At 41.2% G+C, this 16,480-nt stretch overlaps 1 protein-coding gene across 2 annotated transcripts in view; it reads left to right on the plus strand.

The window, feature by feature from the left end:
* The window catches only part of LOC117517120 (rho GTPase-activating protein 26-like), a 397,059-nt gene that overhangs the window by 238,285 nt on the left and 142,294 nt on the right, over positions 1 to 16,480 (plus strand). For both annotated transcript variants that reach the window (XM_034178045.1, XM_034178046.1), the window contains exons 8-10: positions 5,630 to 5,759; positions 6,848 to 6,948; positions 8,369 to 8,463. In XM_034178045.1, coding sequence (XP_034033936.1) covers positions 5,630 to 5,759; positions 6,848 to 6,948; positions 8,369 to 8,463 — 326 coding nt within the window. The remainder of the gene's footprint in view (positions 1 to 5,629; positions 5,760 to 6,847; positions 6,949 to 8,368; positions 8,464 to 16,480) is intronic.

Below are 16,480 nucleotides of genomic sequence, written 5' to 3' on the forward strand. Positions count from 1 at the left end.
AGAAGTAGTAGGAGACCAATGCAGACTCACAGGCATGGTTGGTTTAGATGAATAATTGGCTTTATCTTGAAACCAGGCATTAGGTATGGTACCCTGGTAGTCAGACATGGAAGCGGAGGTATCAGACATGGTGTAGGCTGGGACGTGGTCCATAAACCAGGCCGGGGTCGTTTACACGGCGTCGAGGAATATAGGAGGCAAAGCAAAGGCAGAGTCAAAATACAAGCAGAGTTCAGGATACGGCAAGGCGGAAATCGGAGCACAAAAGCAAGGTCAAACACACAAGAGCAAACTGGACAAGAATGTGAGGCGAGAGGCGGTGAGCTGTGGAACTGTGAGGGTTTTAAAGAGGAGCAAACTAATCAAGTTGATGTGGAGCAGGTGTGAGGCTTTTAAAGAGGAGCAAACTAATCAAGTTGATGTGGAGCAGGTGTGTAGAAGGAGGTGTGGTTTAGTGAACAAAGAAGAGGGAAGAAAGGCAAGAAAGTGCAGGAGGGCAAAACAAGCCGGTGCTAAGCAAGATAAGTAGGTGACAGAAAAACTAACTGAATAACCTGACGTGTTCTAGACAAACAATAATGCGTGAATGAAACCAAAAGGGGCAGAACTAAGAAATACGGTGGCAAGTCTAAAGAGAGAAAAAAACAAGGACCTTTGAATTAAACCAAACTAGGATGAAACAGATACTGGCAGACAAGAGAATACAACAACTGATGAAGGCACAACAACTATGGATTGAACTGCAAATAACCAAAACCCAGAGAATACAGAATAATGCAATAAATAATACAAGATAACTGATGAACAGAAAATGCCATGAATAACAGATGGAACATAATCTGATGAGCAACACCAAAGTTAAAAAAACAATAATATGTGACTAAGCATATACAATAAATGTGATAAACTCATGATGAAAACAAACTGGCAGGACAACACTAGAATGGAACTGAATCATGACAAAGAAATACAAAGTGACAAAGAGACCAAGTAATAAAGCAAAATGGAACACAATAAACACATGATGAAAATAATCCACTAATAAAACAAAGCAGGAGCCGAAGGAGATGTAAAGAAAGAAGGAATCAAAGCCTTGAACAGGGCCAAACCATGACAGTACCCCCACCCCAAGGGACCGACATACCCCCACCCCAAGGGACCGACACAGGCGGTCCCCAGAAAACCCAGCACACAAGCCGACCAGGGGTGGGGGGATGGGGTAATGGCAGGAAGGCAGTGCCTAACACACCGGGAAAACCAAGTGGGGAACCGTATGGCCGTCCCATAGTCCACACATAACCAGGGGGTCGGTCTGGAGGCCTATGCCGGTAGACAGGGAAAGACGGAAGATGGTGGCCAGGCTGCTTAGAGCCCAAGGAGTCACCAGGAGGTGTCATCAATGAACGGCTGGGAACTGTGGCAGAGACAGAGACCAGACGGGGAGCAAGCTCTGAGCTGGGAACAAGGAACTGACAATCAACGGCCTTATTGAGCTGGCAGCGACTGGAACGAGACACGGGAAGAAGGAGAGCCATGAGGGACTGATACAGACTGGACAGCACAGAGTAGGGAGACAGGTTAAGCCAAACACAAATCAACAAAACTCCATTGAAACTAAGGAGGCAACAGAAAAGAAAGACTAATAACTGAGATTGCAGCCAAAAACTGGATGAAAGTAGAACATCAGATCCCAAAATGTAGCTTATGGTGGTGAAGATAAAAAAAAAGACAAACGGAAAACTGGTGACAAAAGTGCTGAAATAGGGAATAAAGAAACCAACAACCAGAAACTCTATAAGAACTAAGTGGATTAATAGAAGTAAGGAAAAAATGAAGCAGGGAGTGAATAAAGCCAGAAAAGTTAACAAGATAGCAAAAAGAGGAAAAAATGGTAATAAACCATGCCCCTGAATACTGAAGTACCCCTTCAAGTTTATGGCTACTAGAACCATTGAAAAACATGAGCCAAGAATTATATGAGCCAAAATATCGGTCAAGCAAAGAACGTGTGTGGGCTAGGGCCCGACGAAGGGAAATCCCCCGGGGGCCACCAAAGCCAGCTAATCTAGTAAAAATCGTCTCTGGAACACTAAACAGCCGTCCGAGAGAGCGTGGAAGGTGGAACAACCAGCAGAACCATTTCAGAGGAAAACCAAAAACCGAAAAACCAAGAGCTAAACTACGTGAGGGGTCAAATGACTTCCGAACTAAGGAAAGGATTAGATGAATCAACAACCATAAAAAGCGATAAAACCGCTGATATGTGATGCACATACAAGAAAAATAAGCAAGAGAACTACGGGGGGAAAAAACATTTGACAAAAGAATACAGAGCACTGTGGACCCAACCAAGCTGATACAGAGGCTTCTTCCACCCAAACAATTTCAAACACAACATGTGAGGTTTATGCACAAAACAATATAGTGGGCTGGCGACCAGTTTCTTACACATATTCAAGCTAAAAAGGGAACAGAAAAAGAAAATATACTTGACATATCATACAGGAAATGACTGTCAAAATCCGGGTGCATAACAACACCAGGCTTGATAGTGGAGCAAAAAACTGCATGTAGAACAGGTTATACAGACACACAAGAAAGAAGATCATCAATAAGAGAATAAACAAAAGAGCACTAACTGTTCGGTGACTGTCAACTCCAAAGGAAGTCTTCAAGGATGCAGTAGAAAGGTGGGCAGGAAACGATGATTCTGAAGCAGTGGGCGTGGCAGGGAATCCCGGTGACGTAACCTTCAACGTCACTGTGGGCGTGGCAGAAGAATCCGGTGGCTCGAGTTTCACTGAGAGCAAAGCAGGCGTTGTGGGCGTGGCTTGAGGCAAGGGCTTCCAGGAGGGCTGAGAAGGAAGTTCTGATGATGTCATCATCATTGTTGACCTCAGCGGAGCACGCTCAGCTGGGACCTTTACCGCCGGGGCAGGGCCGACAGGCATGCTCGTCATCATGGTGCCCACTGAAGCTTTGGTCAGTGGGGCTGACGAGGGCAGAATGGCTTGTAAGAGCAGCGTTAGCTTTGCTGCTAACGCTTCCGGTGCTGTAGCTGAGTCACTGAGCTTGTGCGCTGTGATTTGCGGCAGCGACCAGGAACTTCCTGATGACTTGACGGCTGGAGCGGGAACTGGAAACAGAGCTGATGGTTCTGGAGTACTTTTTACCGACACGAGGGAGGCAGAGCTTATCGAAGCCGGCTGCTGCAGCTGAAGTGACTGCCGCTTGCGTGGAGCACGGATCGGACGAGGGAGAGGTGACGCTGACCTCAGTGTGTAATTTGGCTGGAGAGACGGTCCGCTTGTCCGGGGCTGCCCTGTCAGTTCTCAAATGGTGGAGCACCGTGGTGCCGGAACTGGTGGGGACGATGAGACTGGAGATGATGCTGGAGTCGTCTGAGAGACCGGCGGGTGAAAATAAGCAGGCAATACTACGGCATCGGACAGCGTAATGGAGCGGGGTGTGCCAAGACTGGCTATGATGTCTGCTTCAAATAGGAAGTCCATCGGGTCCTCGACACAGGTAGGCAACCGACATTGCATAAACAGAGCTTTTATGTTGGTTAGTTCAGGGAATTCAGTGACCATTTCTGGAGCAGTGAGGAGAAGCTGATCTAACTTAGAAAAAATGTGCTGCTTGCTCTGCTCACCTGGACTGTCCAGGAACTCAAAAAACAAGTCCTGAATCTTAAACAAAAACTCTGCCTTGCTCTGGAGTACTGAGTCCTCTGTCTCTGATGAAGACTCATCCTCCAGATCTTCCCACTCTGCGTCATCGTCTGGTGGTGAATGAGTGGTTTGCAGATATAATTCAGGGTGCTTCACCCAGTCGGGCAGCCTATCTGCAGCAAAAAATTGTCCAGATCCTCTAGATCAGGGAAGTAGTGATAAAGCCAGGTGGTCGCTTCAACCACTTCCCAAGCCTGATCCAGGTAGTCAAACTTCTTGCCTGGGGAGTAGGTGTGGTGAAAACAGGTAAAGAAGAAGTGTATGTCAGCAAATACCTCTTTAAGTGCTGACAAGTTGAGTTCTGGGTCTGAGTCCGCGGTCTCCTCGTACTGGCCTGATTGTTCTGTCAGGGCAGGTGCTGGTTTGATGCAAGAAGTAGTAGGAGACCAATGCAGACTCACAGGCATGGTTGGTTTAGATGAATAATTGGCTTTATCTTGAAACCAGGCATTAGGTACGGTACCCTGGTAGTCAGACATGGAAGCGGAGGTATCAGACATGGTATAGGCTGGGAGGTGGTCCATAAACCAGGCCGGGGTCATTCACACGGCGTCGAGGAATATAGCAGGCAAAGCAAAGGCAGAGTCAAAATACAAGCAGAGTTCAGGATACGGCAAGGCGGAGATCAAAGCACAAAAGCAAGGTCAAAACACACAAGAGCAAACTGGACAAGAACGTGAGGCGAGAAAGTGTACAAAGTCAACAATCAGGCGGTGAGCTGTGGAACTGTGAGGGTTTTAAAGAGGAGCAAACTAATCAAGTTGATGTGGAGCAGGTGTGTGGAAGGAGGTGCGGTTTAGTGAACAAAGAAGAGAGAAGAAAGGCAAGAAAGTGCAGGAGGGCAAAACAAGCCGGTGCTAGCAAGATAAGTAGGTGACAGAAAAAACTAACTGAATAACCTGACGTGTTCTAGACAAACAATAATGCGGGGCAGAACTAAGAAATACGGTGGCAAGTCTAAAGAGAGAAAAAAACAAGGACCTTTGAATTAAACCAGACTAGGATGAAACAGATACTGGCAGACAAGAGAATACAACAACTGATGAAGGCACAACGACTATGGATTGAACTGCAAATAACCAAAACCCAGAGAATACAGAATAATGCAATAAATAATACAAGATAACTGATGAACAGAAAATGCCATGAATAACAAATGGAACATAATCTGATGAGCAACACCAAAGTTAAAAAAACAATAACATGTGACTAAGCATATACAATAAATGTGATAAACTCATGATGAAAACAAACTGGCAGGACAACACTAGAATGGAACTGAATCATGACAAAGAAATACAAAGTGACAAAGAGACCAAGTAATAAAGCAAAATGGAACACAATAAACACGTGATGAAAATAATCCACTAATAAAACAAAGCAGGAGCCGAAGGAGATGTAAAGAAAGAAGGAATCAAAGCCTTGAACAGGGCCAAACCATGACAGTTTTAAAAATTTGAATTCGTTTATTTCTGTTTTTATGCTGTGTGAAGCATCTTAAGGCGATCTCATCGCGAATTGGCGCTATATAAATTAATAATTTTGAATTTGAAAAGAAAATGAAGACGCACCGTGTTTGTTGTTTCTACTGTACTGAAAATGTACCAAACTATAAAATTTTGTGTACTCTTACACACCTGTTTTTTTGTTGTTTTGTTTTTTTTTTACATATAAGTCACTTTGGAATGTAAGTTGCAGGACCTCCCAAAGCAGTTAAAAATGATTTATAATCCAGAAAGTACAGTATAGCACAAACATAAAAATAAACCATTGTTTGTTTGTTCTGCTGTCATAATTTCTTATTTAGCAGAAAGCTTGACTATTGAAAGATGAAGTTGCTCAGAACATTTTCTTCATGTCTGAAGTGTATGTTGATGTTCGCACATTTTCAACAGACGAGGAACCGTTTTGAGAGCACGCGGTCAGAGGTGGAGAGTCTGATGAAGAAGATGAAGGAGAATCCACATGAGCACAAGAGTGTCAGTCAGCACGCAATGGAAGGATACCTCTATGTACAGGAGAAGCGTAGGTTCCAACTCTCATGTGTGTGTCCTCGCTGTTGTGTAAGAGCATTAATTAAATGCCCCTTGATAAGAAAAATAAATTAACTTTAGATTCAAGGAATGTTTCAGTTCTTACCAGTTATCAAGGTATCCCAGTAACCCTTTATGATGTTGAATGGATGAGGTTGTGCCACATAATTATTTTAGAAGTATTTTAGAATTAGCAGTTATATTTTTGTTTTAAAATTGTCAGAAATCGTAAAATGTGCCTATGGATTATTCACACTCCAAGGATATGTCAACAGGCATCACTGTAATAGCAACTTAAAATTGAAATTTTTGCTTGTTTTGAGTCCAGTTTTAACCATATTAATATTTGTCTGACAGCTATTTAATACAGTATCTGCATTAAAACTTGTTTAAATTGCTCCAAAGGTAGTTTAAACATGTTCTTGTTCGTCCTTGTCATATTTAATGATATTGAGTGATAATGCTAACTGGGGAGGTGATGGTGTAGTGGTTAAGAGGTTGGGCTCAGGACCAGAGGATCCTTGATTCAGTTTCTTGTCAGACTGGAAAATCATGAAGGTCCTTTGGGCAAGGACCTTCATCCCTCAGTTGCTCCCTGTGTGCAGCTGTGTGCCTTGCAGGGCAGCCTGCTGATTTTGTGTGTGTGTGTGTGTGTGTGTGTGTGTGTGTGTGTGTGTGTGTGTGTGTGTGTGTGTGTGTGTGTGTGTGTGTGTGTGTGTGTGTGTGTGTGTGTGTGTGTGTGTATATACATGCCTATCAAATAACACACACCTGTGCTGTCAAATCAATAGCACAAATGAACTATAATTAACACACGCTGGTGATGAAGTCGAGGCTGATCTATCAGCAAAGCGACAGCAGCTGACGTGTGGTTACCATAGTAACCTCTTTAGCACTAAAACAAAACAGACTGGTTCGTATCCTGGTTTTTTGTTTTGTTTTGATTTTTAACCATATCTCCTTCATTTCTTTGACCCTTTGACATCATCTTTTATTCAGTGTTTGTGTTCCCTTTCTTGTTTTTGTCCCCATATTTTCTTCCTCTCCTTTCTTCAACTGTTTCCATTATTGTCTTTTTAGGCCCATTTGTGTCTTCCTGGGTGAAGTACTACTGCATATACCACCGTGAACCCAAGAGGGTTACCATGGTCTTGTTTGACCCCAAATCAGGAGGGAAAATGGTAAGCAACTGTATCCAGCTGGTTAAACCCCCGATAAGGTCAAAATGTTACTCAGTCTCACTCTGTTTGACTGATTAGAAAATGTCCATTTTTGGATCCATATTGGAATGTTTGCAAGTATTGCCAATTGATTCATAGAGGAAGGCAACTTAGTTATTTATATAAAATCCATATGTAAGTGTAACAAAGGTAATACTTATCCTGTCTTGTTGAGTGCAAAGTTGAACGTGTCCTAGGTCTTAATGAGATGACCTTATGTACTATGTTTGACCTTGATACACACTTTTTTTTGCCAAAGATATCAACCACACAAGGTTTCAGAGCCTCTTTCCCCTTATGGCCACAGTTAAAATCATAACGCACCCTATGTTGAGCTTGTCGGGGGTCTTTGAGAGGTGACATTGAGTATTAAGTTTCACCTTGATACACAAAGTCTTTTTCAAGATACTGTGTACACATTGACCACATAGACACAGGCATGCACAGACACACAGACAGAGACACACACAGAGTCGAGCAGACCCCTAGACCTGCTGACACAAGTAAAAATAATGTTTAAATCTGGTTTGTTCATTCTCATCTTTCACATTTTACAACGGTAATGGAAAATAATACTTGTAGTAATGTGAAAAATACTAAGTTTTGTTCTACAGTTTCTTCAAGATTGGGTCATCTAAATGGTGTTTCTGCATGACTTAATGGCTGATGCTGAGACCTGGATCCATGCTTTTGTTTCTTCCAGATTGGATTATTGCAATGTCCTATTTTTAGGGTTGCCACAGTCCAACATTAGGGGTCTCCAATTGGTTCAGAATGCTGCTGCCAGACTTTTGACACGAAGCAGAAAGTTTGACCACATTACACCTGTTCTGGCATCTCTTCATTGGCTTCCTGTCTCTGTGAGATCAGTTTTTAAGGTTTTGTTATTAGCCTATAAAATTGTTGATGGACTGGTACTGACCTGTCAAGCTGATTTAATTAAACCTTACATACTGGCTTTGCGCTCACAGCATGCAGGACTACTTTGTGTTCCGAGGGTGAAGAAAAAGTCTGCGGGTCAAAGAGCCTTCTTCTATCGTGCACCTGTCTTATGGAATGGTCTCCCAGTATCGATAAGACAGATTCTGTGGAGACATTCAAGATGAGTCTTAAGACACATTTCTTTTCTCAGTCCTATGGTTAGCATATTGTGTTAGCATCCTTAATTTTTACTCCTTTGTGCTTTTTTTTTTTTTTGGATCTTTTAATTATGCTTTTTAATTTTTGGTTTTTAAAATCATTTTAAGTTGTTTTTGAATTGTTTTGTGTGAAAAGCCTTGGGGTGACTGTCGTGAGTTGGCGCTTTATAAATTGAATAAATTGAAAATCAATGCATTGCTAACATATTATCATTTCTTCTTTGACCTTTTCTTTAATTCAGGGAGAAGAGGAGAGCTTCTTCCTCAAATCCTGCACCAGGAGGAAGACAGATTCGATAGAAAAGAGGTTCTGTTTCGATGTGGAAGCTGTGGACAGGTCAGTGTATTTTGTTTGACTTGACTTATTCTGATTAAAACTATAGCCACACATAATCTTTTGCCTGACTTTTGCTTTATGTTCTTTTACTTTATGGTTGTAACAGTAAGTTTCTGCTCAGTGTGCAAAATGTTTCTCTGTTAAGCTAATTGGGAAAAGGATGTGTGTTCCTTTGTCTGTTTTTGAGGCACGTTATTTACACTGTTTCCTGAAAATAATGTACTTTTGTATATGTATATCTAATATATTGGTTTTAAATTAATTTATATCTTGACAGTATAAATCAGAAAATGAAAAGATGGAAAACTGGAGAAGGTTTGCGGAGTTTGAGTGAACTCTTTCATTAGTATAATTGCATATTTTAGCCAGATGGTGGTATTGTTGAATTGATTATGCCTTGGAGACGTACTAGGGGTGTTTGTCCTCATTTCCTTTCAGCCTTTGATTCCAATGGCCCTTCCTCTTCACCCTCTTGTTCAGCCTTTTCTCATCGAATCATCTCACTTTCTCATCCTCTTGTCTCCTCTTGTTCTCCTCTGATAACAGCGTCTGGCTTGAACAGCAGAAATGTAAATAGGTCAGTCCCTCCATCCCAGTCAGGTTTCAGGTTGTGTAGATGGTCACACAAAAACAGTAAATGCAATTATCTCGGAACACACAACATTAAAAAGCACCTAACCAGGATGACCTGATTACTTCATGGTGACCTTTGCTGCACCAGATTAATCCCAAAAGCAACTTTGTTTTACCATAGACGTGTCTGCGCTGCCCCTCGTGAACATCCGCTAATGAGTGGACTTAAGCTCGCAACTACAGGGAGAAACATGTTGCCCAGTGCATGGGGAAATTCAAAGCAAAATATACAACAGAATGGAAAAGTGAAACCAGTATTAAAGAAATGATACAATGTGTGGTTGTATTTAGTGCCAAAACATTTTGCTTTTACTGTGAATCCGGAAGGTATTCACAGCGCTTCACTTTTTCCACATTTTGTTATGTTAACAGCCTTATTCCAAAATGGATTAAATTCATTTTTTTCCTCAAAATTCTACACACAGTACCCCATAATGACAATGTGAAAAGCTTTTTTTTTTTTTTTTTGCAAATTTATTAAAAATACAAAAAAAAAAAAAAACTAAGGAATCACGTGGGCATAAGTATTCACAGCCTTTGCCATGAAGCTCAATATTAAGTTGAGGTGCATCCTGTTTCCACTGATCATCATTGAGATGTTTCTACAACTTAATTGGAGTTTGCCAAAAGGTACCCGAAGGACTCTCAAACCATGAGAAACAAAATTCTCTGGTCTGATGAGACAAAGATCGAACCCTTTGGCCTGAATGCCAGGCATCATGTTTGGAGGAAACTAGGCACCATCCCTACAGTGAAACGTGGTGGTGGCAGCATCATGGTGTGGGGGTGTTTTTTAGCAGCAGGAACTGGGAGACTAGTCAGGATTGAAGGAAAGATGAACACAACAATGTACAGAGACATCCTGGATGAAAACCTGCTCCACAGCGTTTTGGACCTCAGACTGGAGCGACTGTTCATCTTTCAGTAGGACAATGGCCTTAAGCACACAACCAAGATATCAAAGCAGTGGCTTTAGGACAACTCTGTGAATGTCCTTGAATGGCCCAGCCAGAGCCCAGACCTGAATCCGATTGAAAATCTCTGGAGAGATCTGAAAATGGCTGTGCACTGACGCTCCCCATCCAACATGATGGAGCTTAAGAGGTTCTGCAAAGAGGAATGGGCAAAACTGCCCAAAGATAGGTGCACCAAACTTATGGCATCATATTCAAGAAGACTTGTGGCTGTAATTGCTGCCAAAGGTGCATCAAAAAAGTATTGAGCAAAGGGGGTGAATACTGGTGTTTTCTTAGTTTTTTATTTAATAAATTTGCAAAATTGTCCAAAATAATTATTAAAACATTTTTCATGTTGTCATTATAGGGTATTTTGAGTAGAATTTTGATGGAAAAAATAATAATTTGCTGCATTTTAGAATCAGGCTGTAACATAAAATGTGGAACCAGTAAAGCACTGTGAATACTTTTTGGGTACACTGTACTGGAAATTACTGACAGCTAACTTGAAACACTGCTTCAAAATATTGTGCAACCTTTGAAACACCTGTGTTTCAAACATTATTCCAGAGTCCATATGAAAAAGAAGATATGACCAAATGAATCAAAATGCACAACATTGCAGGAAAATAAAACCAGAATTTAAAGAATAACTACAATATGCAAATGGAGATGGTGCCAAATGTTTTGACCAGTACTATAAATTAGCAATGGCTAACTTGAAATATTGCTTTGAAGTGTTTCAAATCTTTTTTTTTGAGTTAACTGGCAGATTACAGTGACATTTTGGGCCTTATTTACTAAGATCCCAGTGGTAAGTTGCGTGGGCGATCCAAGCTTTTGCATGTTGGGATGGAGACAGTTTTGCAGTTTAATAAGAGTGAATGTGCAATTGATAGTTGCATACTGTGACATAATAATGTGTCATAATGAGGATTTTGTGTGTTAATGGTCATAAGTGCAAAATGAAATGAAATGAACCACTTCATTCAAGCTACTTGACGCAGGTACAAAGCACCTCTTTCATGCAGCTCTAATATCCATGAAGACAACTCAGTACTTAGTACTGGATATATTATACTTACTATCATCATGTATCCATTGCTTATCTTTTCTTTTTTAATGGAATACACTCAGCACTGTTATACCTCCACTAGCAGACTGTTCCGTGTATCCACCACTCTAATTGTAAATGAAAATTTTGTCATTACCTGACATGACTTTTTTAAAATAGTTTCTTCTTGTGAGCCCTTCTGATAGTGGCAGATCAGCAGTACATTCACTTGCAGGTATGTTACACACAAACTCTACCGCATAACTCTACCTGCTCTGTTCCACAGAGCACTGTTCTTTCCCTTTTCATCCCAAATAGCAAATCAGGGCATGTTTTGAAGGATCACAGTAACTTCTTGATCCATTTTTGTCAGCCTTGAACAAACTTGGTATATGCAGTAGTTGCGGCCATCATCAGCACCAGTTTTTAAATTGGGTTGAAATTTTTGAGCTCTTCAAAAATTTTATCCTGATCCCATTCACATCATGTTGCATGTGCAAACGTCACCTAATTTTCATATTCCCTCACAGAATTTTAAGCACTCATGTGAACAAGCCCCAAATTGCATCTTCATGAAGGCATACACAATAAACTGACAATACTTGCTATTTTATGCATTTGACAGAAGCAGTCCTTGTTATGTGCTGTTAGTAAACCGGCACGCAGGTGTATTTGTGAGTGCAATGGTGTTTGCACACATTTTTACACATGCAAATCTTTAGTAAGTCAGGTCCCTTGTGCTTGCTGCAGCCTACTATACAGAAGTGCGCACAGGGATTTAACAGAGTACAATTCTTATTTTAAAATAAATAAATGCATGTCCAATTAATTCTGAGTCACGAAAGAAGATGAACACTGCTATACATTATTCCATTTCATTCCTTGTTTTCTCAGGACATCTTCCATTGTAAGCTCTCATCTTGCCATTGTTTCCTGCAACCTCAATCTGTATTCAGAGTTCATTTGGAATTGGACTTTGTTCAAGATTCAGAGTGAAAAAGAGCTAGATGGTTCAGGAATGTGCATTAATGTCAACTTATGAATTTCTTATTTCAAGACTACAGTTAACCTAGGGACTGAGCGCAAGTTCATACGTTGCATACATTCATACATATCGACAGCCAAGAACAAAAAAGTCCTCAGTCGAGTTTTTGAAACCCCAGTGGAAAAGCCTATTTCCCTACTTTATTGTTAAAATATTTAATTGCCTTGCTGCATGAACTGAAAATGCATTATGATCTGTTGTTGTTTCCATAACCTTTGTGACAGACAGCAGGCCAACCCCGTGTGATCAGAGGGAAAGAGGTGGCAAATATGGTTGAACCAGCTCACCCATATTAGTTGGTGCTCACCCATTCATTATCTTATAAGTCATTAGCTTAACTTTCAGATCCACTCTCAGGGGAACTGGCAGCCAATGTAGACAAGTCAGCACTGAGGTAATGTGGTCCGATTTCTGAGCTTTGAGCAGTCATCTGCAGACATTACATTCAGCTTGTTACTGCAGCCAGGCAAGCCTCTAAGATTTGTAATTTGTGATGCATTAGGGTCCTATCTCACTGGGCTGCAACTGTTGGAGAGTAGTTGGAGATGTGAATTTGCAACCAAATATGTGAATGCACAAGAAATTCACACTTGGTATCTCACTGAAGTGGTAGAAATGACATGTCAGGGTATCTCCTCCCAATATCCCAATTTCACACCGACTCGCGGTGAAGATGTCCACAGCAGTGGGGAATAAGTTTCATTACACTAGAAGTCTTTCAGAAAGCGCTGTAACTAGGTTTAAGGATATGATTCCTTCTTTATGTTCTCTAATGCCATATACCAACACAGTGCAGAGTAGCTACCTAAACTCTGTAAGGGAGATAGAGTATCTCGTCAATAGTTTTACATCCTCATTGAAGACAACTTTGGATGCTGTAGCTCCTCTGAAAAAGAGAGCTTTAAATCAGAAATGTCTGACTCCGTGGTATAACTCACAAACTCGTAGCTTAAAGCAGATAACCCGTAAGTTGGAGAGGAAATGGCGTCTCACTAATTTAGAAGATCTTCACTTAGCCTGGAAAAAGAGTCTGTTGCTCTATAAAAAAGCCCTCCGTAAAGCTAGGACATCTTTCTACTCATCACTAATTGAAGAAAATAAGAACAACCCCAGGTTTCTTTTCAGCACTGTAGCCAGGCTGACAAAGAGTCAGAGCTCTATTGAGCTGAGTATTCCATTAACTTTAACTAGTAATGACTTCATGACTTTCTTTGCTAACAAAATTTTAACTATTAGAGATAAAATTACTCATAACCATCCCAAAGACGTATCGTTATCTTTGGCTGCTTTCAGTGATGCCGGTATTTGGTTAGACTCTTTCTCTCCGATTGTTCTGTCTGAGTTATTCTCATTAGTTACTTCATCCAAACCATCAACATGTTTATTAGACCCCATTCCTACCAGGCTGCTCAAGGAAGCCCTACCATTATTTAATGCTTCGATCTTAAATATGATCAATCTATCTTTGTTAGTTGGCTATGTACCACAGGCTTTTAAGGTGGCAGTAATTAAACCATTACTTAAAAAGCCATCACTTGACCCAGCTATCTTAGCTAATTATAGGCCAATCTCCAACCTTCCTTTTCTCTCAAAAATTCTTGAAAGGGTAGTTGTAAAACAGCTAACTGATCATCTGCAGAGGAATGGTCTATTTGAAGAGTTTCAGTCAGGTTTTAGAATTCATCATAGTACAGAAACAGCATTAGTGAAGGTTACAAATGATCTTCTTATGGCCTCGGACAGTGGACTCATCTCTGTGCTTGTTCTGTTAGACCTCAGTGCTGCTTTTGATACTGTTGACCATAAAATTTTATTACAGAGATTAGAGCATGCCATAGGTATTAAAGGCACTGCGCTGCGGTGGTTTGAATCATATTTGTCTAATAGATTACAATTTGTTCATGTAAATGGGGAATCTTCTTCACAGACTAAAGTTAATTATGGAGTTCCACAAGGTTCTGTGCTAGGACCAATTTTATTCACTTTATACATGCTTCCCTTAGGCAGTATTATTAGACGGTATTGCTTAAATTTTCATTGTTACGCAGATGATACCCAGCTTTATCTATCCATGAAGCCAGAGGACACACACCAATTAGCTAAACTGCAGGATTGTCTTACAGACATAAAGACATGGATGACCTCTAATTTCCTGCTTTTAAACTCAGATAAAACTGAAGTTATTGTACTTGGCCCCACAAATCTTAGAAACATGGTGTCTAACCAGATCCTTACTCTGGATGGCATTACCCTGACCTCTAGTAATACTGTGAGAAATCTTGGAGTCATTTTTGATCAGGATATGTCATTCAAAGCGCATATTAAACAAATATGTAGGACTGCCTTTTTGGCATTTACGCAATATCTCTAAAATCAGAAAGGTCTTGTCTCAGAGTGATGCTGAAAAACTAATTCATGCATTTATTTCCTCTAGGCTGGACTATTGTAATTCATTATTATCAGGTTGTCCTAAAAGTTCCCTAAAAAGCCTTCAGTTAATTCAAAATGCTGCAGCTAGAGTACTGACGGGGACTAGAAGGAGAGAGCATATCTCACCCATATTGGCCTCTCTTCATTGGCTTCCTGTTAATTCTAGAATAGAATTTAAAATTCTTCTTCTTACTTATAAGGTTTTGAATAATCAGGTCCCATCTTATCTTAGGGACCTCGTAGTACCATATCACCCCAATAGAGCGCTTCGCTCTCAGACTGCAGGCTTACTTGTAGTTCCTAGGGTTTGTAAGAGTAGAATGGGAGGCAGAGCCTTCAGCTTTCAGGCTCCTCTCCTGTGGAACCAGCTCCCAATTCAGATCAGGGAGACAGACACCCTCTCTACTTTTAAGATTAGGCTTAAAACTTTCCTTTTTGCTAAAGCTTATACTTAGGGCTGGATCAGGTGACCCTGAACCATCCCTTAGTTATGCTGCTATAGACGTAGACTGCTGGGGGGTTCCCATGATGCACTGTTTCTTTCTCTTTTTGCTCTGTATGCACCACTCTGCATTTAATCATTAGTGATCGATCTCTGCTCCCCTCCACAGCATGTCTTTTTCCTGGTTCTCTCCCTCAGCCCCAACCAGTCCCAGCAGAAGACTGCCCCTCCCTGAGCCTGGTTCTGCTGGAGGTTTCTTCCTGTTAAAAGGGAGTTTTTCCTTCCCACTGTAGCCAAGTGCTTGCTCACAGGGGGTCGTTTTGACCGTTGGGGTTTTACATAATTATTGTATGGCCTTGCCTTACAATATAAAGCGCCTTGGGGCAACTGTTTGTTGTGATTTGGCGCTATATAAAAAAATTGATTGATTGATTGATTGATACATGGTGCAAGAGTACTGCTCTTATGCTGTGTGGCACTCTTGTGAATGTCGAGTGTAGCCTTTGCAGATGCAAGGAACACTACTTGTGGCGGAAATGATAACACGTTTGCACACAAAGTGTTCAGTTGATATTGTCCTGCTATTATGTGAAAAGACGCTGTGAAATTCCCCCCATTTGTAGCCAGGTATGCACAGCCCTTAAATAATAATAAAATAAAAACAGGTACAAAAATGTGGACAGCACTGTCACCGGATTCACAGAATGAGGTCCCTGCTGGACCCACTGTCCATTCCTCCTGGGAATTTTTGTCCTCCACTTCAGATCCGTGTGCAGCACTCAACCAAGCACTGGACCAGCCTCTTCTCCATGATGGCCAGTGTCCAGCAGCACTTGGGGGTTGTACATCTTTTGATTTGATTTGTTTTATTCAGCAAAAACATAATAAGTCCCTTCGGCTGTTCCCTTGTTTTTTTTTCACTCAGGGTGACCACAGCAGATCCAAAGTAATAATAATAATAATAATAATAATAATAATAATAATAATAATAATAACTCATTTAATTGCCTTTGTGCATACATACAATGAAATTTGTCCTCTGCATTTAACCCATCCTAATTTGTCCTCTGCATTTAGACCCACTCCAACCACTAGGAGCAGTGGCCAGCCACAGTCCAGTGCCCACAGACCAACCCCAGATGTAGAGACACTATCTTGGTCAGGGCCAGAGAAAGGAGCAGATCCTAATAAGCATATTTTTGTAGTGGGAGGAAACCGGAGTGCCTGGAGGAAACCCACACAGGCACAGGGAAGAGCATTCAAGTTCCACACAGAAATGGTGGGAAGCGATCCCACAACCTTCTTGCTGTGAGGCAACACTGCTAACCACTAAGCCACTGTGGATATGCATGCATGTTGATTTAGCACGGATTGCGTGTGACATCCTGCACCTCCTCTGTCTTCCTGCGTGCACAGTGGGTTGGAACCGGGAGGCAGCATATAAGGCTGATAGAGCA

Source organism: Thalassophryne amazonica, chromosome 9 (genome assembly GCF_902500255.1).
Source record: "Thalassophryne amazonica chromosome 9, fThaAma1.1, whole genome shotgun sequence".
Lineage (NCBI taxonomy): Eukaryota > Metazoa > Chordata > Actinopteri > Batrachoidiformes > Batrachoididae > Thalassophryne > Thalassophryne amazonica.